Source organism: Mobula birostris, chromosome 1, assembly GCF_030028105.1.
Source record: "Mobula birostris isolate sMobBir1 chromosome 1, sMobBir1.hap1, whole genome shotgun sequence".
Lineage (NCBI taxonomy): Eukaryota > Metazoa > Chordata > Chondrichthyes > Myliobatiformes > Myliobatidae > Mobula > Mobula birostris.
This window is the reverse complement of record NC_092370.1, coordinates 91474661-91501818: the sequence shown is the minus strand read 5'-3', so window position 1 is coordinate 91501818 and position 27158 is coordinate 91474661. Positions and strand designations below refer to the sequence as shown.

Genomic DNA, 27158 nt, shown 5'->3' with positions numbered 1-27158 from the left:
CTACCATCACTAAAAGGTACAGCAGACTCAGGAACCACAGTACCAGGTTCAGGAACAGTTATTACCCCTCAACCATCAGGTTCTTGAATCAGTGAGGATAACGACACTCAACTTCACTCATCCCATTACCGAACTGTTCCCACAACCTATGGACTCTTTTTCAAGGATTCTTCATCCTATTTATTGTTTATTTATTATTATTTATTTTTGTTCTTTTGCATCTGCACAGCTTGTTGTATTTTGCAATTGGTAGTTCATCTGTCCTGCTGAGTGTGGTCTTGAATTGAATTCGATTGGGTTTCTTGAATTTTCTATGCATGCCTGCAAGAAAACAAATCTCAGGTTTGTATATGGTGACATACATGTACTTTGAAAATCAAGTCACTTTGAACTTTGAATTTTGATCTGTAATTTACAGCTGGGCAAGTGCATTTGGTTTCTGGAATAAATAGGGAAAGAAAGCAACTGATATTCATGTTTCTGACCTCTATGCACTTGCATGAATGCCTCTGCTGGGGAGGCATAATGTTGCTACCATTTGTGGTGCCATACTGAACGAAATAGCCTGCTGCTGCTCACTGGAGGAAGCTGATATATGAAAACATAAGCACTGTTCAAAGACAAGCTTGCACCCATGAAATAAGGGCATTTGCAGAAAATTACGTAGTAACTTTTGGGAGGGATATGTGAACAGATAAATGTACACTTACAATATATGCCCACTTCCTTCATTGCACTGAGTAACTATATGACATAAAGCAGCCTTGCATATTACCCACCATGAAATTCCGGCCTTCCAGAATTCATCTCCACCCAATTTTGGAGGTTCACGAAAATGATTCTGGGAATAAAAGAGTTAACATGTGAGGATTGTTTGATGACTCTGGGCCTGTGCTCGATGGAGTTAAGAAGAATGAGGGGAATCTCAGTGAAATATATCGAAAATTGAAAGGCTTAGATAGAGTGGATGAGGGGAGGATGTTTCCTACAATGGGGGAGTGCACAGGGACATCCATTTAAAACAGAGACGAGGAGGAATTTCTTTTGCCGGAAGGTAGTAAATCTGTGGAATTCATTGCCACAGATGGTTGATAGATTCTTGATAAGCCAGAATGTCAAAGTTTACAGGGATAAGGCAAGAGAATGGGTTTGAGAGGAATAATAAATCAGCCATGATGGAATGGAGGAGCAGACTCAATAGACCAAATGGCCGAATTCTGCTCTTATGTCTTATTTTCATTTTCAATTAACTTAAGTTCATCTTCATGATTTGAAGGACATAGGTAATCTGTTGAATGGCAACACACTTTGCTCTAATGCTGAATGAACAAACCTTTCCTTCCGATTCATTTACAGATGTGGAACAAAACTGGCTAGTTTACACAGCTATTCAGAAAGCTAAGTAGAAATTAAGAAGAAAGGAAAGACTGAATTTGCCAATACTTTTTGAAATGTGATTAAATAGACTTACATATTGAAAGTGGCTTTAAGATTGACTGGCCTTGGAGAGAGATTGCTGCTAGGGTCTGTATTAACCACCATTTTTATTGTAGATATCAGCTTCCCTCAGTAGGTCATGAAAAAAGTTCAAATTCTGATGGTTTGTTCATTACCTGGAAATGCATAGATGTTAAATCAGTAATTTAACCACCCTGATCTATGAAATGATTGCTGCTGGACATCAATCTGCATATATTCTATGACTGGACTAAGAATAAAAAATATATTAATTGTGCATTTGGAATTTGACACTACTGTATCCCATGACCACAAGGTTTTAAAGGGGAACTATTTTGTTTAATGGAAAATAGTTCTGCATATGTATTAGTAATAATTTATTGAGATTGTTGCCTTGCTGTACATTCTGCACATTTGATTCTAGATTTTTCAGAAAGTAATATTATAATCCTGACAGACGTCAAAATGTTTTACTGGATTATGATGAAATCACTTCTCAACTCCACAGCTATTTTATCACTCCTCTTTCTTATAACTCTCCAAACAGGTCTCCTACAATGCCATCAACTCATTTGAGCCTGAGATTGACTTATCGAACCAAAGTGGTCGAGTGTTCAAGTTAGGAAATGAGACCCATCACTTGTTTGTTGGCTTGCACCCAGGAACAACCTATTCATTTACCCTCCGTGCCAGTACTGTCAAAGGCTATGGGCTCCCCATCACAAAGTCCTTCACTACAAAGATATCAGGTATGGACGTCCCAACACATTTTCATACGTATTTCTGTTGATTATCATCTGTGTTAAACATTTTGTTTCAGAGGAAAGAAAAATACTTAAGGTTCAGACTTTCAGAGGATCTATAAAGCAAAACACATTTGATGCTTCAACTCAAAACATTAAGTCTGTTTCTCCCTCCACAGATTCAGCCTGAATTACTAAGTATTTCTGTTTTATTTTACATTAAAGACAAAGTTCTAGAAAAGAAATACTGCAAGCCCCAGTCTTATTTTTTGAACTTTTCCTATCTTGTTCTTAACAAGGATGTGAAGCCAGCTGTTTGAGGATGTTTAGTTGGATGACGAATGTACATTTCACTCTTGTTTAACATCAATAAATTATTCAGTATAATTCACCCATTGTGTTGCTTAATTCTGAATGATAACACAGATGGTTGAGAAGGTAAGAACACAACATGAGGAATAGATGTAAGAGGAGTCCATTTGGGCATTGTGCCTGTTCTGTTGGTCAGTGAAATTAGGCTAATATTTTACCTCAATGTGATTTTCCTATGCTCAATCTATTTTCATGAATCCTCTTAATATTTGTAAATCTTTTGACGCCTGTCTTGAATACAATCAGTGGCTGAGACTCCACAGTGAAGAATCGATGTCCTGAATGGCTGAACCTTGCTCTTAGACAGTCCACGCAGGGGATGCCTATGTTCCTCCAATGCTCTGTTTGCATTTCCATGAGGTCAGCTCTCATTCTTGTGAATGATTATTGTTCTAGCTTGCTTAGTGCCTCTCACGGGATTCTTCCCCAACCCAAAAATCAACCCAGTTAAACTTTATTGCACTCCCTTCCTCATAATCACAGTATATCCTTTTTGATGCAGGGAGATCAAATTTTTGCCTAATACATATTTCAGGTGGGTCTCTCCAAGGAACTATATTATTTCACAGTGATTCATAGTTATACAGCATCAAAACAGTTCCTTCTGTTTAATTCATCTATGCTGACCAAGCTGTCTATCTACACTAATCCCATTTACCTTGAGCTATATCCTTCTCGACCTTTCCTATCCAATTACCTGTCTAGATGTTGAAGAGAATGTTTTTGTTTATAGTTTCCTGCTAGTATGTCTATTCTGTTCATCAAGTCATAGAATTATACAACATGGAAAAGGGAACTTTAGCCCAACGGGTCATTCTGACCATTATCCCCCAACTAGGCTAGTCCCATTTGCCAGTCAACAAATGGATCAACTTTGCAACTGGCTTCAAGAACAGATCACGCAAGTATTTTTTTATAAAAGCCATAGATTGATGATGGAGGAGAAAAAATATAAACATTTAAAACAATTAGATATATTTGTGCATCTATAAAGTGCAGTAGACATGGTTCTTTCCTTTTGAATTCAAAGGGTTTTTGGGGAGTTTTACTCTTTTGCATTCTTGTTTTCATTTATTTAACGGTCGATCAAGTGCTTGTGATCACTTTGCTTTTGGGAAAAAGAACATAAATATTTTCTAGAATGAATCTTAAAAAGCAGAACTGCCCGAATAGGGTTTCAACTCATGTTCTGTCAGATTATCAGTCCAGTAGCATAGACATTACTGGTTCTGAGCCTGATTTATGTTCAGCATATACTCTCTTCAATCTTTATGTGATATTTTACATTTATCAGTGTTGGTGATTGACTACATGTCTGTGCAATTACATAACCAATTTAAACTCTGTTATAGATCTTTTACTTTATCTCTATATTTATTAATCTCTACTCTTTCCATTGCCAACAAATATGACAATCTTACAATTGGCTTTAACATGCAGTTCACTGAAGTATATTTTACAGGAACCTTAGATTCAGGAGAGAGAAGACAGCAAATCAGCATTCCTTTTCATAATTACTTTCAGCAGCCCTTGCTCTGAAAGTGCATTCAAGTGAGATTTGTATTCAGAAAAGGATTAAACATTGTCAATCAAGCCCCTAACACAATACTGCTCACTCTCACTGGCTGCATGTGCCAACAAAATGCGGCCACTTGGACAACATTGCCAAAAGATCTGATCTTACTCACTTCATGAAAAATGTTACCGCAATTTGGCCTTTATTGCAAGTGGAATGGAGTGAAATTTTATGCAATTCCTGCTAAGCTTGTACACCACTTTAGAGAAACCATATCTGGAGCACTGCGGAGTTTTCATCTCCTTATCTAAGGAGAGCTGTCCTTGCATCAGAGGCAATTGAAGGTTAACTAGGTTACTCTCTAAGGTGTAGGAATTATGAAGAAAACTTCAGATGGTTGGAGCAATAATCTTTGGACTTTAAAATAATAAGAGTGAATCAAGAAATAGAGGGCATGTGTTTAAGTCAAGAGGGTAAGACATAATAGGAACTTGGGGTGCAATTTTTTTTACACAAAAGGTGGTACTTATGTGGAATGAACTGCCCAAGGAAGTGGTTGAGGCAGGTACAATACAACTTTTAAAAGACAGTTGAACAGGTTCATGCATATGAAAGGTATGTGCCACATGTGGGCAATTAGAACTGGCTTGGATGATCATTTGGTCAGCATGGGCCAGGTGAGCTGAAAGGCTTGTTCCTTTTACTCTGTCTTACTGAAGTAAGTAAAACTCTGATAATCTGGTACCCAGTTGTTTTAAAATCACTTTGATTTGGCATCTGGCTCATTTTATTGATCTATATTGTGAGGCAAGGGTCCAGAATGCGAGCAGGGTATGCAGCTAGTGCTGGGGTCTGGACTGTGGCCTAGATTGGCAGTCGGAGCCAAGATCAGGAATATGGAGGTGAAGACTGTGGATAAAGTTGTAGCCAGAACCATAATCTGAAGTGCCTGCATGCTTTCTGCTCCCTTTAGGCTTTCTGAGTTCACTGAAGAATGTACTCTCTGTAAAAAATGTAAGCAAAAAGTGAAATTAAAGTCTTTTGTGGGTATTATTAGGAATAATATTTAATAGTTCCAAACATTCTGGATTATCAGAATTTTACAAGTTTCTGAGGGCATTTGGCATGGGGGCTGCTGGTAAGAAGTATCCCCCTACTGGTGGAGGCAAAACTAGGAGGCACCGTTTCAGAATATGGGGCTGACCATTTAAAAGACAGATAATAAGGCGAGTTGTGAATTGTTGAAATTCTTTGTCCCAAGGAGCTGTAGAAGCTGAGGTATTGAATACAATCAAGGCTGTGAAAGAAAGGATTTTGGAATATATGGAGAATTAAGAATTAGGGAAAAGAGACTGGGAAGTGGATGTAGTGCCATGATCAGATCAGCCATACTACTGAATAGCAGAGCTGGCGCAGAAGGTGCCAAATGGTCCACTTCTTTGCCTTATAATCTTACATTCCAAGAAGGAGATGGTATTGAAGACTTTTTAAAACAAACCTATCAAAACAATAGTCTACTGTAAACCACTTAACTTGACGCATCTCCTTACTATGTATGATGAAATGATTTACAATGTAGTTACTTGATATTTTCAAGGTACGTTTGGAACCATTGAAATGCTAGGAGCCTTGAAAATTCACATTAGTCTTTTTATTGAACTTTGTCTGGGAAGGTAGTTATGGAAAAAAAAACTGATAGACCTGGAATTTCTTTTATATCTGCAATTTTCCTTCTTGTAATTATTTACAACTTTGCAATGTGCAGGGACTATCAAGGTACTTTCGTTTCAACAAAGCATTTCAGCTGAAATTGTACAAGGCAAAATATTTAAGTTGTTGAGATGTCTAAAACAGCAAGTGATGATATATCCCTTTAATCAAAGTTGTGTCGTTACTTATTACAATCCAGTGCATTTTTACAGAATTAAGTTACTTCAGTGTTGCAAATTAGTATTTTTTTTATTTTATGGAATGGAATGTCCTGACTCTACAAAACTATCAAAAAGTGCAGACTATGTAGTCAATACAGTAAATTCTTATTAGCCTTTTGACGTCAATTACAGTAAATCAGCTGGGGGTGTGTTATATGGGGAACAACAGTGGCTGGATATCTTACACTAGGGTAAGTAAATGACTGTAAGTGTGTTAAGAGAGAACCACAGTTGTTTTTAAGAGCATATTACTGTGAGTACTATTGATTTTAAATGTGCTTGAGCGAATGTTCATCAATTTGGAATGTGAAACAGAAAAAATAACAGCTAGTATAACACAAGTTAGTGTAACTACAGTATTATGATATTTTACTGTGAGGTGTGTCACTATAATAATATTTTAGTGTGAAGTGCGTAACTATGCTGATATTTTAGCATGAGGTATATAACTATTCTGATAGTTTAGCATGAGGAGTGTATCTGTGTCATAGTCATACAACACAGAGACAGACCCTTTCGTCTATCCCAGTACTGACCATCAAGTACCCATCTACACTAACCCCATTTCCTAGCACTTGGTGTGCAGTTTTCTGTGTCTCTGCAATTCAGATACTTATCCACATAATTCTTAAATGCTATGAGGGTACCTACTTCCAGCACTCATCTAGGTAGTGCATTCTAACCATCCTCAAGGAAAAAAACCTTGAATGATCGCGATCACCTCTAAATATACGAGGAGCACTTCATTGCTCTCGGGCTGTACTCAGTGGAGTTCAGAACGATGAAGGAGGGGTTTGATTTCATTGAAAACTACTGGATACTGAATAGCCTGGATAGAGTAGACGTAGAGAGGATGTTCTTATTAGTAGAACAGTCCAGGATCTGAGGGCACAACCTCAGAATAAAGAGATGTCCCTTTACAACTAAGATAAAAAGGAGTTTCTTCAGCCAGATGGTGATAAATCTGTGGAATTCATTGCCACAGTGAGCCATGGAAGCCAAGTCATTGACTATACTTAGGGCAGAGATTGATAAGTTCTTGATTGGTAAAGGTGGTTAAAGGCATGAGAGAAGGTAGGGGTTAAAATAAGTCAGCAATGATTGAATGGTAGAACACTCAATAGGCCAAATGGCCCATTGTGTTCCTATATCATTATGATCTTATGGTCTAATGTTTTTATCCTTTATTCTAAATTTATGTCCTCAGATTTTAGATTCCTGGGGGAAAGCTACTATCTCTATCTATGCCTTTCACAACCCTTGTTCTGTTGTAAAAAATCTTTGCAACTTGAGGAACTCACCTCTTAAAATTAATAATGCCACTCTCAAACTGTGACTATTACTGACATTCAGTGCTCTTGACAGGGTTTGGATATAGATGGAAAGTACAGCAGTGAGAAAGGAACTGAAGTTCATGGTGTCCCATCCTTTACGGTTTTCAGTCATCTTGTATTCCATTACTTGTTTTATGGTTCTTCTAATAAGTCTGCCATCATTGCCAGGTTAATTATGACCGCAAATCTATACTGCGCAGATTTGCATTTTGCACTATTGTGATTTTATCATCTGCTGGTGAGAATTAATGATGAACTTTCAAATTCTGTATGGGAGAAACTTTGATAATGAAAAACATTGATGATACAGGTGTTTCTTTCTTCCATTTTCAGCACCATCTATGCCCACATATGATAATGATGCACCATTGAACCAGACTGACAGCACTGTGACTGTTCTGCTGAAGCCTGCACAGAGTAGAGGCGCACCTGTCAGGTAGAAGAAATTATACACCATTTGCTTGTTAGTTATTACATTGGGAAGGACACTCTGATTAATAATTGAGATTGTTTCTTGCCATCCTATACTGGGGGAGAAGCTATTTTGTGAAATGGTTTGATATTAATCCTTAATTCTAAATCATCATGCAATGGGTCAAAATGTGTGAAAATCAGCGATATCCTCTATTTGAGGGTGACCTATGCCATTACTAGATCGTAAGGTAAGACTAATCCCATCCAGACTTACAGGTTCATCTTCAGAAACATCAGATGTTTCCATGTGGAAGAGCTACTGAATGGGGTTTGTATATTCATGCTAAAGACCTTCTGAGTACTTCTGACAGCATGCCTTCACCTCTAGATTGATTCACCTTTAACTTAGCCCTGATTGGGATTTCCAAAGCCCCAAAGGTGATCATGCTGAAATGATGATTGACTTGAGGCTTGCTGTATGGTTATGCCATAGTCAAAATGAAGTGGCAGAGCATTTTTACACAAATCCTGAGTAATTATCGCATTTGCTGTCATATGTAACAACATTGAAAAGAGCTTGCACTCTTTTTCGTTATTTGTCTGAAAACCATCCCGTTAATTGGCTTGAAAAGTTCCCAGTGCAGTGTTCCTGATGTAAGAAACTTGGAAACAAATTGTTCCTAAATGACTGGCCAAATAATATGACACTTGAAATTTTACTAGGGAATGTTGATGAAATGATTAGTCAACCACTCTTACTACACAAACTGTGAACATTGAAGCAATGGACCTGTAAGGATTCCAGAACTTCCATAAGCCAGCACTCTGCAGCAGATAGAGAATTAATGGAAATGTCTTGAATAAATGGTACACTGGTGGTTGGTGAAACATGAAATCAGGAAAGTTAGCGAACACTTGAAAGAGCTGCTAACTGAAAGCTGGAATAGATTAGTTACAGGCAAATCTGTTGAACTAAATAGATTAGATTTCTGATGAGGGAACAGAGTTACTCATGGTGTAAATTCTGTGAGTGCCATCTATATGAATTTTGGAAGAGTATTTGATGAAATGCCGCATTAAAAGTAGATTACTGGAACTGAGATAGACAGAATTGAAGGTTTGGTAACAGAAAATGGAAAATTGTCTTAAATGCAGAAAACAAGGTGTAATGTTAGACACTTTTAGATCACCCTGGAGAATGGGAGACAATTATACAGGTTTCCCCTGCCATCGGAAGGTAGAGCATTCCTATGAAACGGTTCGTAAGCCGGAATGCCGTAAAGCGAAGAAGCAATTACCATTTATTTATATGGGAAAAATTTGTGAGCGTTCGCAGACCCAAAAATAACCTACCAAATAACACATAAAACCTAAAATAACAGTAACATATAGTAAAAGCAGGAATGATATGATAAATACACAGCCTATATAAATTAGAAATACTTCTCTACAACGATTGCCTGCACTGTTCTCTGTAGCAAAAATCTCACGGAAGCGCTTTCGGTGCAAGCGCTCTCCAGTAATCTTTAAGCTATGAAGCTGCCAAATCATACTAAATAACATGTAAAAATACACAGCTGATATAAAGTAGAAATAATGTATGTACAGTGTAGTATCACTTACGGGAATCGGGAAGATAGCGTTGAGCACACTGATGATGGTGTGTTAGGCTGACTCGTTGAAGGTTGGGGTGGTGCAGTGGCCCCCACCCTCCGGGCAGCAAACCGATACCGATCCGTGAAGCATGCAGGGGTCCAGCAGTAGCCGGGACGCACCCAGCACATCTTTTAGAAAAAAGCCGAAATAAACCAGCTAATTAATTAGGTGCTGCCCGGCACGTAAATGTCGGCCCAGATCAGAGGCGACGCAATCGGCAATCGCCTCTGATCTGGGCCGACATCTATGTGCCGGGCGGCACCTAGTTAACTAGCTGGTTTATTTCGGCTTTTTTCTTTAAGATGTGCTGGATGCCTCTTGGCTACTACTGCATTCTCCGCGAATCGGTATCTGTCCGTGGCCTGGGGGTTGGGGTGGTGGGACACTGGGGTGCCATCTCATCGTCGATCAGGGCAGGTAGGTCATCTTCTTCTATGTCTGCCTGCCTCGATGTCGAAGGTCGAGGTTCGTCGTCTGCTGTGGCTGATGTGGAAGGCTTGAAAAATGACATTATGCTTGACTGCTGAGCCTCGCGCATTTTTCTATTATACAGTTCTTTGTAAGCCCTCAAACCATCTTGCAAATATGCCCAAAACCGACGTACCCTTTCAAAATTAAAGTCGTACTTTATCATTGCAGCGAAAATCTCACGCAGTTGCTTCAGTTCAGTTCCTGAATGACTTCACTTTCGCTACTGCATTCGGTTTTGATTGTTATCCTTTCCTCTTCCAATTGCATCAGCTCTTCATCTATCAGTTCTTGGTCATGGGATGCCAAAACCTCTTCAAGATCATCTTCGTCAACTTCCACAAGCCAAACTCACTTCGTTCACCGCGATTGAAACGCTTAATTATGTCTAGTGCAACACCCTTACGAGTTCTTTTAGGCTTTTCCGATACCGTAGAAGTCATCTTGCAAACGGTTGCTCACAAGCACATGTTTAAGCAATGCCGGCTAGAATGCCATTCTGAATCCGGGGGAGTGCGGCTGCTCGGGGCGCGCGGCGCACTGCTTTTATCGCACACTGCTTTTTTCACGCGCTGCCTTTTTTCCTAACAGTGAAAACACCTTCTGTTAGCGAAAACAGGTAACTAATGTAGGTCTTTCGTAACAGCGAGGTTTCGTAAGGCGAACGTTTGAAAAGTGGGGGACACCTGTATTACCCAGGGTCAATACTAGAGCCACTGCTTTCCCTGATATTTATGAGTTACTTAAACATACACGTGTAAGGTACATGTTTCAAAATGCAGATGGGACTAGGATCGTGGTTAACGGTCAGGTGGACTGGTAATGGACTTAAAGAGAATGCGGCCGTGGAACAAGCAGACCCCTGGCACAAAAGTCTAAAACAAAATACAGGAGATACTCAGTAAGCCAAGTAGTAACTGTGGAAAGTGAAAAACAGTTCAAAAATTTCAGATTGATGACCAGATGAAACTTAATATAGAGAAATATGAAGTGATGTACTTTAACAGAAAGGATAAGGAGAGAAAATCTTAAGTAGATGGCAAAGTTCTCAAAGGCTTGTGGGAACAAAGTTCCTGGCAGTAGTTGTGCATAAGCCCTTGAAAGTAGCTGGACATACTGAGAAGTGATCAATGAAGCTTCACAAAGACATGGAAAACAAAAGCAGAGGAGTTTTGCTGAGTCTTTCTGAAACACTGGATTGGCCACAAGTAAGGTATTGCATCCAATTCTGGTCAAATAACTTTTGGAGTATATGAAGAGAGGATTCAGAAACGATTTACTCGTTAGTTCTGAGGATCAAAGGTTCCAGCTGTAAGTGAGAATTGAGATGCTGTGGATTGTTTCATAAGATCAGGACTGTTTGGATGGGGTAGTTGGTAATTTTCCCCATTAGCTGCTGGATTAAGTTCCAGAGACCTAAGATTTGTGTTGGCAGGGACATCTCTGACTCCATCACACTGAGCACTGGATCCCCACAAGGCTGTGTGCTTAGCCCATTGCTGTTTACACTGCTAACACATGACTGTGCAGCCAGATTCAAGGAGAACCTGATCACTAAATTTGCAGATGATACCACAGTGGTGGGGCTCATCAGCAAAAATGATGAAACAATGTACAGGGAGGAGGGCAAACACCTAGAGAGCTGGTGCAGGGATAACAACTTGATGCTTAATGTCACCAAAACCAAGGAGATGATCGTCGATTTCAGACAGTCTCAGCCTGACCACACACCCCTCAGCATCAGCGGCTCCACAGTGGAGAGTGGAAAACATCAAATTCCTTGGGGTGCAGATCTCGGCCAATTTCACCTGGTCCAGGAACACTACTGGGATTGTGAAACAGGCCCAACAGAGATTGCACTTTCTGAAGAAGCTTAAACAAGCATCACTCCCCACTAACATCTTAACTACATTCTACAGAGGCGTGGTTGAGAGTGTGCTGACTTTTGCATCACAACCTGGTACTCCAGCTGCAGTGCTGTTGACAAAAAAGCCTTGCAGAGGGTGGTTAGGGGAGCAGAGAAGGTTATTGGGGTCTCCCTACCTTCTGTCCAAGACTTATTTCAGAGTCGGTGCCTCCAGAAGACACGGTACATCATTAAAGACCTCTCACACCCTCTCCATGAACTGTTTGTTCTTCTGCCATCAGGCAAACGTTACAGGAGCATCAAAACTAAAACCACAAGGCTACTAAACAGCTTCCTCCCACAGGCAGTCAGACTGCTAAATAGCTGCTCTACTGGACTCTGCTTTGGACACTTTTAACTTGCACTGGACACTTATAACTTGATTTTAACTGACATGTGGCTGTTGTGTTTTACTACTTATTGTTATGTTTATTATTTAGTGTTGCGTTTGTTATGTTATGATTGCACTGCTCCTGAGAAACGCTGTCTCATTCTGCCCTGCAGAGCTGATGTACGGTTAGAATGACAATAAAGTTTTTTGAAATTTTGAATCTTTGAATCTTGAATTTAAAATTTTGGGCAAATGATATATGGTGAATATAAGTAAAAGTTTATTTTTAATGCAGACAGCAGTTATCATCTGGAATTCACCGCAGGCAGGCAGGCGAAAACAGAACCAATGAGAGAGAGAGAGAGAGAGAGAGAAAAGAGCTTGAGTGACATTAATTTGCAGCATTATGGGGAAAGCACGGATAAGGGACTGTCCCAGTACAGATCTAATGAGTAGAATTGTAATCCTGTGCAATAACCATTGTATGATTCTACAATATACCTGATTCAAAGACAGCTTCTGTCCCACTGTTACAAGATTATAGAATTGTCTCCTAGTACAATAAGATGGAACCTTGAACTCACAATTTACCTCATTATGACTTTGCACCTTACTATTACATATAGTACACTTCCTCTGTAACACTTTATTCTGCAAACAATTATTGTTTTCCCTTGTATTGTCTCAATCCACTCAGGCAATGAAATTGTACAAATGATATGTATAACAAGTTTTTCACTGTAGCTCAGTACATGTGGCAATAATAAACCAGTTTATCAATTTTACTCTAGGCAGAGTTGTATTTCTACAATTTCAACTCTGTCAAAATGTGGTTACCCTCCACAGACATTAATAAGTGGAATAGATCGTCATGAGAAGAGGGAGGATACAATGACAAATGTAGATGAAAGAAATCTTTAAAGAAAACTATCTAATAATTGATAATTCCCAAACATTCTAGTGTGAACTACAAGGAATTACACAGAAAGAATTTAATATAATGATATGATCAAAAATATGGACAAAATAATATAAAGCAGTTACTTATGATAACTGTTATGTAAAGAATAATGGTAACTAGACAAGTTCAGTTACTTGTCTATATATCAGAGTTGTGTTAGAGTATCTGATGACAAACTACAAGTCCCTTAAGAAGCTTTAAATAATGGTTGAAAAATTTCACTTGCAATTTGTTTTCCAATATTATCACTCTCACCAGTTTTTAGATATATATGCGCATTTTTCATTTTGTGTAATTTTTCTGATGTAATTGTTCATGAACACATGACCAGGGGTAAGGTGCACACATAAAATGAATGAAGATAAGTAATCCATTGATATACATGTGCCATCCACTCAGTCTAAGCAGCAGCCAGTGACCATCGCTGACAGAGTATCTTCCTAAATTTGCAGTGAATGACTTCAGTAATATCTCAGTAATAAACTGCTGGCTGATCTGTGGAATTAGCTTTGTGAAAAATACATGAGGGAGCAACCTCTCTGCAGTTAATTTGGTTCTATGCTTGCATGAACAGTACATACGGGTTAGCTATGGGAAAGAGCCGTGAAAAGGAAGTTAAAACCTAACAGTTTTCCTAACAGCTCTGACTTTGGTAATGGGTTTAGATTTTTTTTCTCTGTATAACAAAATTATATTTCAATACTACGATTTAATTTAATTTTTATGAACGCAGGGTTTTGTGATTGTAACTGTATTTTTAATACAATGTATTTGGTACTATTTTATTTTTTCTTTTGACTTGTATATCTTCTTGTACTCTGTATTCTTCTATGCAGAAACTAATAAAAATATTGAAAGAAAAAAAACAGGAACAGATTTCACCTAGTGAGGTGCTTATGAATGTGTAAATATCATTGTAGTGATAGAAAAGGAGCATTCCATTTTGCGCAGAACAAATTTCCATTGATAGTAATGTATGATAGTATGTATTTCCATTGATTGTAGTGTATGATAGTATGTATTTCCAATCATAGCAAATAACTATGTATGCTCTCAATAATGATGTCATAGAGGCATTCAGCACAGAAACTATCTTGTCTGGACAAGCAAGACCCCATCAAGGGTTGAAAGAAAAGTCTCTAAGACTCTGAGCATTACTTTTTTACTTTTTTTGGGACATTTTAAGGTGCTGTTCTTGTTTGTGTAGGTCCCAACTTTGTCACAGTGCCTCAGCCCAGTAGCATTCAGGCCATGTCCTGCTCCTTAAAGGAAGTAAGGTCAAATCCCTAATTCTAACAATACATGAATAATATATATAAACCATCCTTGTTAATTTGTGCTAAATGATATGTAAAAGATATACATTCTACTATGCTTCCAAAATTTGGTTCTCTCAGAGCCAGGGGAATTTTGATAGCTGCTACTAGAACGTACATTCTCTGCAAGTGTCCAGCGACGAACTTCTACCTCCAAAACTTTGACACATCTGTCACCAACCCAAACATTCAATACGTCGCAAAAGAAAAATTCAACCCTCCAGCATAAACAGCATGATTCTGGTCTGGTTATTAGAATTTCATTTTTCTTTTCACCTCCCTAGGCTTCGCATTGATGGCGATGGTAACAGGACACAGTCTTGCACTCAGCATGTTCATTGTCAATCAATAAGTAAATTGGCTCTTATTACACCCCATCTCTTCTTGCCTTTCAAATTTATCTCAATTCATTTTTCAATCTCTCTTTAGTGTGGACAGCTTTCTTATTGATCTTGTGGCACTCCTTCAGTGCAACTTTACTTCTGCTCCTCAAGCATGCAAAACAAAGTAATTGTTGCCAGCTTATTGATCAGAATTCCATTACTTAACCAAAGTTTAGCATTTCTCTTGAATGAATATAAGTAGCAGGGAAAATAGAGAGAAATGGAAAATGTCAAACTTATTGATAATTGCTGGTGAATGACCAAAGGTGCCAGTCTTGATTCAGACATTACAATCAGTTAGGTTTACTTTCATATTTTCTTATGATATAGAAGGAGCCATTCAGCCCCTTGAGTCTGTGCTGGCTATCTAAGTAATCATTTCAATTCACTTCCCTATCAATTTTCCTGCAATCCATTCATTCTTGATATGTCCATCTACTCCACCCTGATTCTGCAATGACCCACCTACACCAAGGATAATTTACAATAACCCACGTGGGATGAAACTGTCGCACCCGAGTTAAAGTCGCACAGGCACAAGGTGCATGTGCAAGCACCACGCTGATAGTACTACATGTCAGAGTTTAACCTAGGTCACTGGTGCCGTTAAGTAGCAACGCATCCAGTTCAACCGCTTTGAACGACTCCAAAAATTAAAACACCCAGCATAAGAAATTATGCTGGAACTTATATCCATAATTGGATGTCATAACACGGCAGGAACAGTCATGAGATTACTGAGAAGGTGGTACAACGCCATACAAAATAGGATGAGGATTAGGACATTCAAACACATCTGATTTATTTACCCTCTCACACCCATTCTCCTCCATTCTCTCCATAACTTTTAATGCCTTTACTAATTATATCGCTATCAACTTCCACTTTAAATATACCCAATAACTTGGCCTCCACAGCAATCTTTGGCAATGAACTCCACAGATTCGCCACTCTCTGGTTAAGGAATTTCTCCTCGTTCTGTTCTGAAGGAGTGTCCTTCTATTTTGAGGTTGTGCCCTCTGGTCCTACACTCTCCCACCATTGGAAATATCCTCTGCACATCCGCTCTTTCTAGGTAGTTTATTTCAATATTTAGTAGCTTTCAATGATTCCTAGTTCTTTTAAACTCCATCGAGTACAGTCCAGAGAGGCCAAAGCTGTCTTCTTGCATTAATGCTTTCATTCCCGGGATCATTTTTGTAAACCTCCTCTGTACTCTCCAATACCAGCACCTTCTTTTTTAGAGTCACAGAGAAGTACAGCACAGAAATAGGCCCTTCAGCTCAGCTAGTCCATGCTGAAACCATTTAAGCTTCCTAATCCCATTGACCTGCTCCTGTACCATAGCCCTCCATGCCCCTGCTATCCATGTACCGATCCAAACTTCTCTTAAACATTGAAACCGAGCTTGCATGCCCCACTTGTGCTGGCAGCTCATCCCACACTCTCATGACCCTCTGAATGCAGAAGTTTCCCATTAAACTTCTCATATTTCACCCTTATCCCATGACCTCTGGCTGTAGTTCCACACAACCTCAGTGGAAAAAGCCTGCTTGCATTTATCCTATCTATACCCCTTCTTAGGGAATCCAGCACTGTGACCCCCAAGTCCTTTCGCTTTTCAATTTCTGAGTATGTTTCCCATTTGGAAAAAGTCTGTGCCAGTGTTTCCCAACCTTTATTAGCCCGACATCTCCCTAATACACATTAATTCTTGCCAATGCCCCCCTGAAGCACTTTCATTCTTCCCAACACCCCTTCTAGGCACAATATACTTTCCAGCGCCCCAAAAGTGTAAAAACATGTCTACCATATGCTAATACGAGAAAAATGATTTTGCTTTAATTTTTTATTTGTCTTTAAACATAGCTTACGCGGTACCTGTGTGTTGTACAGCAGCTTCGATATCAATGTGATCTTTGAGCTTGATAGTTTTTAGCAGGAGTTGAAATATCTAGTTCAAATTGTGACAGCAAAAGCCTTAAGTCCCCACACATAACAATGTCCAAGCGGTTTCTGTTTTTTGTGAGTATGTGGTTCACTACACTGAAGGCTCTTTCAGCAAGGTAGAAGGATGGAAATGCAATGAAGAGCAGTTTGGCTCTTCTACAAGAACAGGAAACTTCATATGACAGTGTCACCATGTACCACAAAAGCCAACATTTTTGAAAAGTATTTTTGCTTCTTCATCATTCTGAATTTTGATAATTTCTTCTAGAAAACTCTCTTCCTGTTCTTTCACCTTGCAAAAAATAAAATGGATTAATTACCCAGTCCAGAATTTTCATATCGTTCAAATCCTTGAATTGATTCTGAAAACCCTCCTTCAGTGACTGCAGGTGTAAGCAGTACTCTTACAAATCACCATCTGTGGAAGAGAGTGCCATACTTCCCATGCAAGGAAACTGTAAGAACATCCTTCTCATAAAGTTTTGCTTATATATTTTCAATTTTCTGATAAAAGTGGATACTGCACTTTTTGCCAGGATTAAATTGAAATTCTCACCCTGCAGTTTCATATTTAGAATGTTCATTTTGTCATATAGATTGGCTAGGTACACAACATCTCCATGTAGAAGTTCAATCTTGTTTCCCATCTTGATGGTGAATTGCACAATGGATCACAAAAAGACTTAACATAGTAATATGTCATATATGATGCTTAATCTGTTGCATAAGAAATCATGTTCTTAATCAGAATACTTTTATCCTCAGTGTATATTTTGAGCTTGTCATAGATTGATGTTCTGTTCATTGTATTTTCTAGAAGTAAAGCAGGGAGGGAAGTTGTCCCCCAAAAAGAGTGAAACAATTTATCTTCCTGAAACTTGGGAGCTTGCATTATGTATATTTGGCTGCTGTATCATCAGGTATTGCAACAGAAAGATGTCAGTACTACTTCAGCAACTGTAGGTGTATAAAGATATCATGAGGTTATGAGTGATGTTACATAAGTATCCCACCACCAAACATCTTCCCCCGACACCCTCCCCCCCCCAACTTTCCAGTTTCTTCAGTGATCACTCCGTATACAACTCCCTTGACAATTCATCCCTCCCACTGATCTGCCTCCTGGCACTTATCCTTGCAAGTGGAGCAAATGCCGCACCTGCTCCTACACCTCCTCCCTCATCACCATTCAGGGCCCCAAACAGTCATTCTACATGAGGTGACACTTCACCTCTGAGTCTGTTGGGATCATCTACTGTATCCAGTGCTCCCTGTGTGGCCTCCTATATGTTGCAGAGACCTGACATAGATTGGGAGACTGCTTTGCCAAGCACCTATGCTCTGTCCACCAGAAAAACCAGGATATCCCAGTGGCCACACAATTTAATTTTACTTCCCATTCCCATTCCAGTTCCAACATGTCAGTCCATGGCCTCCTCTACTACCAGGATAAGGTCACAATCAGATTGGAGGAGCAGCGCCTTGTATTCCATCTGGGTAGTCTCCAACCTGATGGCATGGACATCAATTTCTCACAGTTCCAGAAATTGCACCCCGCTCCCTCTCTCACTTCACCTCCCTCTGGTGCTCCTCCCTCTTCCCTTTCTTCCATGGTTTTCTGTCCTAACAGATTCCCCCTTCTCTAGCTCTTTACTTCTTTCACCAATTGACTTCCCAACTCGTTATTCACCAGCTCCCCCCCCCCACCTCGGTTTCACCTATCACCTATTACCTTGTACTTCTTCCTCCCTCCCCCCCCCCACTTTTTTATCCTGACCTCATCTTTTTTCTCCAGTCCTGGCGAAGGGTCTTGCTCCAAAACATCGACTGTTTACTCTTGTCCATAGCCTCTGCCTGGCCTGCTATCAAACGGCCAGCATTTTGTGTGTGTTACTAACATAAGTACCAATTATTTTCTTCTTTTGGCATGGCTAACTCAATATCTGCAGTTCTTTTGAACTTCTTCATGAACAAAACAAGTGGTTGTGTCTTGGCTAGAAATCTCCCCTAGTGATCTCAGTTCATCTTGTTTTGTCCCTGCTGTGCCAGTTCCACAAGGAGGACATTTGGGACAATAACTGTTAAAATCCCACATGGAATATATTGTGGTAGAAATATGGTTAAGTGAGGGCTCCATTGGTTTGGAGACATGAGTTCAGAGCCATCACAGCAGATGGAAATTTAAATTCTGATACCTCAATAAATCTGAATACAAAAATTATACAGTAGCAGTAACTGAGACACCTCTGATGCAGGTCCTGGACCAGAATGTGAACTTACTCTGTATCCAACAATACTGTCTAATCTGCTCTATGTTTCCAGCAGCTTTCTTTCTCTTTTTATGTTATTAAAACCTACTTGATTTAGTGAAGGAAGGTCAGAGGGAGCTATAATGGAGAGTAAATGTATGCTTCTGTGACCCATATCTGCAATGACCTCAATGACCTTACTAAGAATGAACTTCCAACAGTGATAGATCACAAGACAAAGGAGCAGAAGTAGGCCATTTGGCCCACCGAGTCTGCTCTGCCACTCCACCATGAGCTAAACTATTCTCCCATCTGGTTTCAATTTCCGGCTTTTTTCCTATATCCCTTGATACCCTGACTATTTAGATACCTGTCAATCTCCTCCTTAAACACCCTCAATGATCGGGCCTCCACAGCTGTATGTGGCAACGAGTTCCATAAATCCACAACCCTCTGACTAAAAAAAACTCTCCTCATCTCCGTTTTAAAAGGGTACCCTCTAATTCTAAGACTGTGGCCTCTTGTCCTGGACTCACCCACCAAGGGAAACAGCCTTTCCACATCTACTCTGTCCAAACCTTACAACATTCGAAATGTTTCTATGAGATCCCCTCTCATTCTTCTTTTTAAATCTTTTTATTGAATAAGAACACAGAAGGTAAGCCATATAGGCACTAATACACTGTTAGAATATAATATATTACAGGAAATATTAATACAGAAAAAAATTAATACAAGCAGTGCAATTTAAACATAAAATAACAAGGTAATATAATAGTATACTAATTTTTATATATATCAATAGAAAAAGAAAAAAAAAACCCAAAAAAAACCCACCGTGCAACTAAACTAAAAAGCAAAGCAAAGCAATGGGCTAACTAGGAAACAAGTAGAGTTAAAGTACTTAAAATCACGTCCTCAAACACGACCTCCATTAAAAACAGTTAAAAAAAACAAGAAGGGAATATAAATATGGACCGAGAGAAAAAAAAAATTACATTAAATGAAAATGTTGAATAAAAGATCTCCAGGTCTGATCGAATTTAACTGAAGAATCATAAAGATTACTTCTAATTTTCTCCAAATTTAAACATAATATCGTCTGGGAAAACCAAAAAAACATAGTTGGAGCATTAGTCTCTTTCCAATGTTGTAAAATACATCTTTTCGCCAAGTAAGAAATGCAATCATTCTACGGGCTGAAGGAGAAAGATTACTGGAAATTTTAGGTAATCCAAAGATAGCAGTAATAGGATGAGGAGAGATATCTATATTCAATACCTTTGAGATAATATTAAAAATGTCTCTCCAAAAAGTTTCCAGAGTAGGACAGGACCAAAACATATGAGTTAAAGAGGCTATCTGCCCCTGACATCTATCACAAGAAGGATTAATATGAGAATAGAAACGAGCTAATTTATCTTTGGACATATGTGCTCTATGGACAACTTTAAATTGAATTAGGGAATGTTTAGCACAGATAGAGGAAGTATTGACTAGTTGTAAAATCTGCTCCCAGTCATCCGCTGAAATAATAAAACCCAATTCCTGTTCCCAATCTGGCCTAATCTTATCAAATGGAGCTTTCCTAAGTTTCATAATAATATTATAAATAATAGCCGTTGCACCTTTCTGACATGGATTAAGGTTAATTATAGTATCTAAAATATATGTAGGAGGAAGCATTGGAAAAGGAAGAAAGTATAGTACTTAGGAAATTTCTAACTTGGAGATATCTAAAAAAATGTATTCTTGGTAAACTATATTTATTAGATAATTGTTCAAAAGACATAAGGGAACCATCTAAAAATAAATCCAAAAACCGTGAAATACCCTTAGTCTTCCAAATTTGAAAAGCACGATCCGTGAAAGAGGGATCATTCTTCTATACTCTAATGAATACAATCCAAGAGCCAACAAATGCTCTTCATATATTAGCTCCTGCATTCCAGGAGTCATCCTCGTAAATCTTCTCTGAACTCTCTCCAACATCAGTACATCCCTTCTAAGATAGAGGGCCAAAAACTGCACACAGTATTCCAAATGAGGTCTCATCAGTGCCCCATAGAGCCTCACCAACACCTCCTTACTCTTATACACTATTCCTCTTGAAACAACTGCCAACATAGCATTCGCCTTCCTTACTGCCGATCCAACCTGGTGGTTAACCTTTAGGGTATCCTGCACGAGGACCCCCAAGTCCCTTTGCACTTCCGATTTTTGAATTTTCTCCCCATCTAAATAATAATCTGCCTGATTATTTCTTCTTCCAAAATGTACAACCATACATTTCTCAACATTGTATCTCATCTGCCATTTCTTTGCCCACTCTCCTAAACTGACCAAATCTCTCTGCAATCTTTCCGTTTCTTCAACACTTTCTGCTCCTCCACCTATCTTGGTGTCATTCGCAAAATTAGCCACAAAACCATTTACTCCATAATCTAAATCATCAATATACATTATAAAAAGAAACAACCCTAACACCAACCCCTGCGGAACACCGCTAATAACTGGTAACCAATCAGAATAGGATCCCTTTATTCCCACTATTTGCTTTCTGCCTGTCAGCCAATGCTCCGCCCATTCCAATATCTTTCCTGTAATTCCATTGGCTCTCAACTTATTAAGCAGCTTCTTATGCGGCACCTTATCGAAGGCCTTTTGAAAATCCAAATACACAATATCCACAGCCTCTCCCTTGTCAATCTTACTTGAGATTACCTCAAAAAATTCCAATAGTTTGGTGGGGCAGGATCTTTCCCTCATGAAACCATGCTGGCTTGGGCCTATCTTGTCATGCAGCTTGAGGTATTTCATAACCTTGTCCTTGAGAATTGACTCCAATAACTTTCCAACTACCTATGTCAGATTAATAGGTCTGTAATTTTCTTTTTGCTGCCTCCCTCCTTTCTTAAACAGCGGAACTACATTTGCGACCTTCCAGTCATAGTCATAGTTATACTTTAATATTCCCGCGGGAAACTGGTTTTCGTTACAGTTGCTCCATAAATAATAAATAGTAATAGAACCATAAATAGTCAAATAGTAATATGTAAATTATGCCAGTAAATTATGAAATAAGTCCAGGACCAGCCTATTGGTTCAGGATGTCTGACCCTCCAAGGGAGGAGTTGTAAAGTTTGATGGCCACAAGCAGGAATGACTTCCTATGACGCTCTGTGCTGCATCTCGGTGGGATGAGTCTGTGGCTGAATGTACTCCTGTGCCCACCCAGTACATTATGTCCTTTGGAACCATGCCAGAGTCTATTGATTCCTGGAAGAAAAATTTCCAATGCCTCCACAATCTCCCTCAGAACCCATGGTGCACATCATCCAGTCTGGGAGACTTATCTGTTCTTAGTCCATTTAGCTTCCCAAGCACTTTCACTCCAGAGTCTATTGATTCCTGGAAGAAAAATTTCCAATGCCTCCACAATCTCCCTCAGAACCCATGGTGCACATCATCCAGTCTGGGAGACTTATCTGTTCTTAGTCCATTTAGCTTCCCAAGCACTTTCACTCTAGTAATCTTGACTGTACCTAATTCTATTCCCTGAGACCTCTGGCTATCAGGTATGTTGCTAATGTCTTCCACTGTGAAGACTGATGCAAAATACTCATTTAGTTCCTCTGCCATCTCTTTGTTACCCATTATAATTTCTCCAGCATCATTTTCAATCGGTCCTGTATCGACCCATGTCACTCTTTTACTCTTCATATATTTAAAAAATCTCTTAGTATCCTTTTTTATGTTGAATGCCAAGTTCCTTTCATAATTCATCTTTTCTTTCCTAATGACTTTCTTAGTTTCTTTCTTTCTGTAAGTTTTTAAAAGTCTTCCAGTCCTCATTTTTCCCACTAATTTTTGCTTCCTTGTACGCTGCCTTTTTTGCTTTTATTTTAGCCTTAACCTCTCTTGTTAGCCACATTTGTGCCATTTTTCCATTCATGATTTTCTTTTTTCTTGGAATATATTTTTCCCGCATTTTCCTTATTTCTTGTAGGAATTTCATCCAATTCTGCTCTACTGTCCCTCCATCTAGCTTACTTTTCCAATCGACTTGGGCCATTTCCTCTCTCATCTCACTGTAATTTCCTTTGTTCCACTGAAATGTCGATACACCTGACACCAGCTTCTCCTTTTCAAATTTTGAACTGAACTCAATCATATTATGATCACTACTTCCAAGGGGTTCCATTACCTTCAGCTCCCTAATCGCCTCAGGTTCGTTACACAGCACCCAATCCAAAACAGCCGATCCCCTGGTGGGCTTCTGGACAAGCTGCTCCAAAAAGCCATCCTGTAGGCATTCTACAAACTCCCTCTCCTGAGATCCATTACCTTCCTGACTTTCCCAATTCACTTTCATATTAAAATTCCCCATAATTATCTTGACATTTTCCTTCTGACATACTTTTTCTATTTCCAGCTGTAAGTTGTAGTCCACATCCCGGCTGCTGTTTGGAGGCCTGTATATAACTGCTATTAGTGTCTTTTTACCCTTGCCATTTCTTAACTCGACTCATAAGGATTCTACCTCTTCTGATCCTATGTCCCTTCTTTCTAGTGATTTGATATCGTTGCTTACCATCAGGGACACGCCACCCCCTTTACCTACCTTCCTACCTTTCCTATACACTGTGTTTCCTTGGACATTCAGCTCCCAATCACATCCATGATTTAGCCATGACTCGGCGATGGCTACAATGTCATATCTTTTAACCTGCAGCTGTACAACAAGGTCATCCACTTTATTTCTAATGCTGCGTGCATTTAAGTACAGTACATATAGATCAGTATCTGTTACCGATAGCGGAAGAAAACATCCTATTCTCATCTAAATGTAATCACGGACCCACATTAACAGGGGAGATTTTTAACGTCAAGCAAAATCTTTTCACGCATCTTGGTACATAAACCAATTACTAATCCTCCCTTGCAAAACTGGCGATTTCTGAGCTGGGTAACCTTTTGATAACTTTTGAGTACATCCACCAATGTGACTGTGTTAGATTAGCTAGAGGTTCTTAAGGCACCACATTTTAAACTAGAGTTCATTTCCTTCAATGTTAGTAGTTTGTTTGCACATTTCTTTACAAGAACTATTTCAAGGGGAATAGAATATAAAAGCAAGGAGATAATGCTGAGTCTTTATAAGACACTAGTCAGGCCGCATCTGGAGTATTGTCAACAGTTTTGGGCCCCATATCTCAGAAAGAATGTGTTGTTATTGCAGAGAGTCCGGAGGAGGTACACGGGTATGATGCCAGGACTGAAAGGGTTAATATATGAGCAGCATTTGGCACCTTTGGGCCTGTAGTTACTGGAATTTAGAAGAATGTCTTGGGATCTCATTAAAACCTACCAAATGTTGAAAGGACTAGATAGGGTGGATGTGGAGAGGATGTTTCCTATAGTGGGGGTATCCAGAACTAGAGGGCACAGCCTCAAAATTGAGAGATGATCTTTTAGAACAGAGGTAAGGAGGAATTTTTTTTTAGCCAGAGAGTAGTGAATCTGTGGAATGCTCTGCCAGAGACTGTGGTGGAGGCTAAGTCCATGGGTATATTCAAGGCGGAAGTTGATAGTTTCCTGATCAAAGGTTATGGCGAGAAGGCAGGTGTATGGGGTTGAGTGGGACCCGGGATTGATGGAATGGCAGAGCAGACTCGATGGGCTGAATGGCCTAATTCTGCTCCTATGTCTTATGGTCTAACTGTCTTTTCAGTAATTTCCTTGATAAATAATGAACATGTTAGACTGATGTTAATCAAGAATAATGGAATTTTCTGTGCTTCTGCAGATTATCAACTGGTACAGCCAGTGCAAAGAGTGAATTAAACAGTATTCATTTTCTTGTAAAGACACCCATTGTGTAAAAGATTATTTTGACTGTGTAACACACACAAAATGCTGGAGAAACTCAGCAGGCCAGGCAGCATCTATGAAAAAAGTAAACAATTGATGTTTTGGGCTGAGACCCTTCATCAGGACTAGAAAGGAAGGGGGAAGGAGTCAAACTATGAAGGTGGGGGGAGGGGGAGGAAGTAATACTAGGTGGTAGTTGAAACCAAGAGTGGGGAGGGGTGAAGTACAGAGCTAGGAAGTTGATCAGTGAAAGAGATAAAGGGCGGGAAAAGGAAGAATCTGAAAGGAGAGGACAGAAGGCCATGGAAGAAAGAGAAGGGGGAGGAGCACCAGAGGGACATGCTGGGCAGATAAGGTGAGAGAGGGAAACAGGAATGGGGAATGGTGGGGCGGGGGGGGGGGGGTCGCAATTTACTGGAAGTTTGAGAAATTGATGTTCATGCGATCAGGTTGGAGTCTACTCAGACAGAGTATATGGTCTTACTCCTCCAGTCCGAGTGTGGCCTCATCACAACAGTAGAGGAGGCCACAGACCGATATGTTGGAATGGGAATGGGAAGTAGAATTGAAATGGGTGGCTGACAGTTTACCCTTTTCCATAGATGCTGCCTGCCCTGCCGAGTTCCTCCAGCATTTTGTGTATGTTGCTTTAGATTTCCAGCATCTGCAGATTTTCTCATGTTTGTGATTTACTATGACTGTAACATTAGGTGATTACATTGGCTTAGATAGGACATATGTTACAGAAAATGTAATTCAACCCAAACACACCATGTGACTCTTATGTGCCATTAAAGCTCCTTCATTTTTTCTTCAATTTAATCTATCAGCTCCCCTATTTCCTTCAGTGTGTCTACTTACCCAGCCTCTAAATGCAGCCAAGCCGTTTGCTTCAGCCATGCTCTATGGTAGTAAGTCCCATATTCTTGCCACTTTTTGGGTAAAGAAGTTTACCAAGTTCCCATTTGATTTCTTGGTCCTATTATGAATGGTGGTTTCAGGCAAAGGATCTTATCAGACCAGTAATGTCACAGTCTGAGTGACTTCACCTGGTTTCTGAAACATTAGCCACTGATATAAAACTGGGTTATCAGATTGAACAGGGACACAGCTAGTAGGGATGCTGCCACACTGTTCCTTTCACCTGACTTCTGTCCTGGTCATGAGTGCTGTCTGGGTGAGCATGTGCGTCCTCTTGCGTTTCCTCCAGCTTCTCTACTTTCCCCCACATCCCAAAGATGTGGAGGTTGTAGGTTAAGTGGCCATTCTGAAAGTCTTCCACATGTACAGTGGTGTGTGGTAGAATATGCGGGGCTTGACCTGAATGTGGGAAGAAGAAAATAGCATTAGAATAGAATCCCTGCAAGTGGGTGCTTGACAGTCAACATAGACTGGCCAGGAGGACTATTAACGGATTCGATGACCTTAAAACTCATTTCCAATGACTCAGATTCTCATTATTATTTTGTCTTTTGCACATTGGCTGTTTGTCAGTCTTTGCCTGTTTATGTACAGTTTTTCATAAAATTCTATCATAGTTCCTTTTTCTCTAAATGCCTGCAAGAAAATAAATCTCAATGTACTTTATGGCAATATATACGTACTTTGATAATAAATTTACTTTAAACTTTGAACTTTAAACTTCTTCTGAGCTTTGTCATTCCATAACCTTTATCTATGATCTAAGAATATGGGTATTTTCCCTAAATTATTCAAAAACAAGGAAATGGAAGCTTGGGTAGTGAGTGAATAATGTGGTATGTTGCAGCAATGGTTTGGCCTGAAGAGCCGTTGTGAAACAGCAAGCCTAATATTTAAGAGTCCTTGAGGAATTTCATATGAAGTATTCCATTACAAGAGAAAGATAATAAAGGCTTGTTCAAGGAGACAGCTTTTAAGGAGCATCTGAAAAGAGAAGAGAATGGTAGAGAGGAAAATGGTTTAGGGGAGGAAATTCTAGCATTTAGGAATCAATCCCAGTGATGAAACATTGTGCATTGAGGGTGCTCAAGAGGGCAGAATTCAGAGAGAGCTCAGCAAGTACAGAACTGGAGGAATTACGGAGAAAGTGACAGAGAGAGCACTTGCTTGAGCAGGCAAATGAGACTGGTTTAGATAGCAAATCAAAATCAAGAAATTCGTTGTTTTATGGCAGCAGTACAATGCAGGCCAAAAAAATTCCTTTAAGTTACAAAATAAATCATGCAAAAGATATGAAGCGCCTTTTTACCGTGCATGAGTGTTTTGTGTCACACTGAATCTCTTCATTCTCCTAATGAAGTAGAGCCACAGGTGT

The 27158-nt window shown here is 39.4% G+C and overlaps 1 protein-coding gene across 13 annotated transcripts in view; it reads left to right on the top strand.

Annotated features, from left to right (window-relative positions):
• LOC140198158 (receptor-type tyrosine-protein phosphatase mu-like) overlaps nt 1-27158 on the top strand; it is a 1049822-nt gene that overhangs the window by 688327 nt on the left and 334337 nt on the right. For all 13 annotated transcript variants that reach the window (XM_072259223.1, XM_072259213.1, XM_072259205.1 and 10 more), the window contains 2 exons: nt 2006-2207; nt 7688-7790. In XM_072259223.1, coding sequence (XP_072115324.1) covers nt 2006-2207; nt 7688-7790 — 305 coding nt within the window. The remainder of the gene's footprint in view (nt 1-2005; nt 2208-7687; nt 7791-27158) is intronic.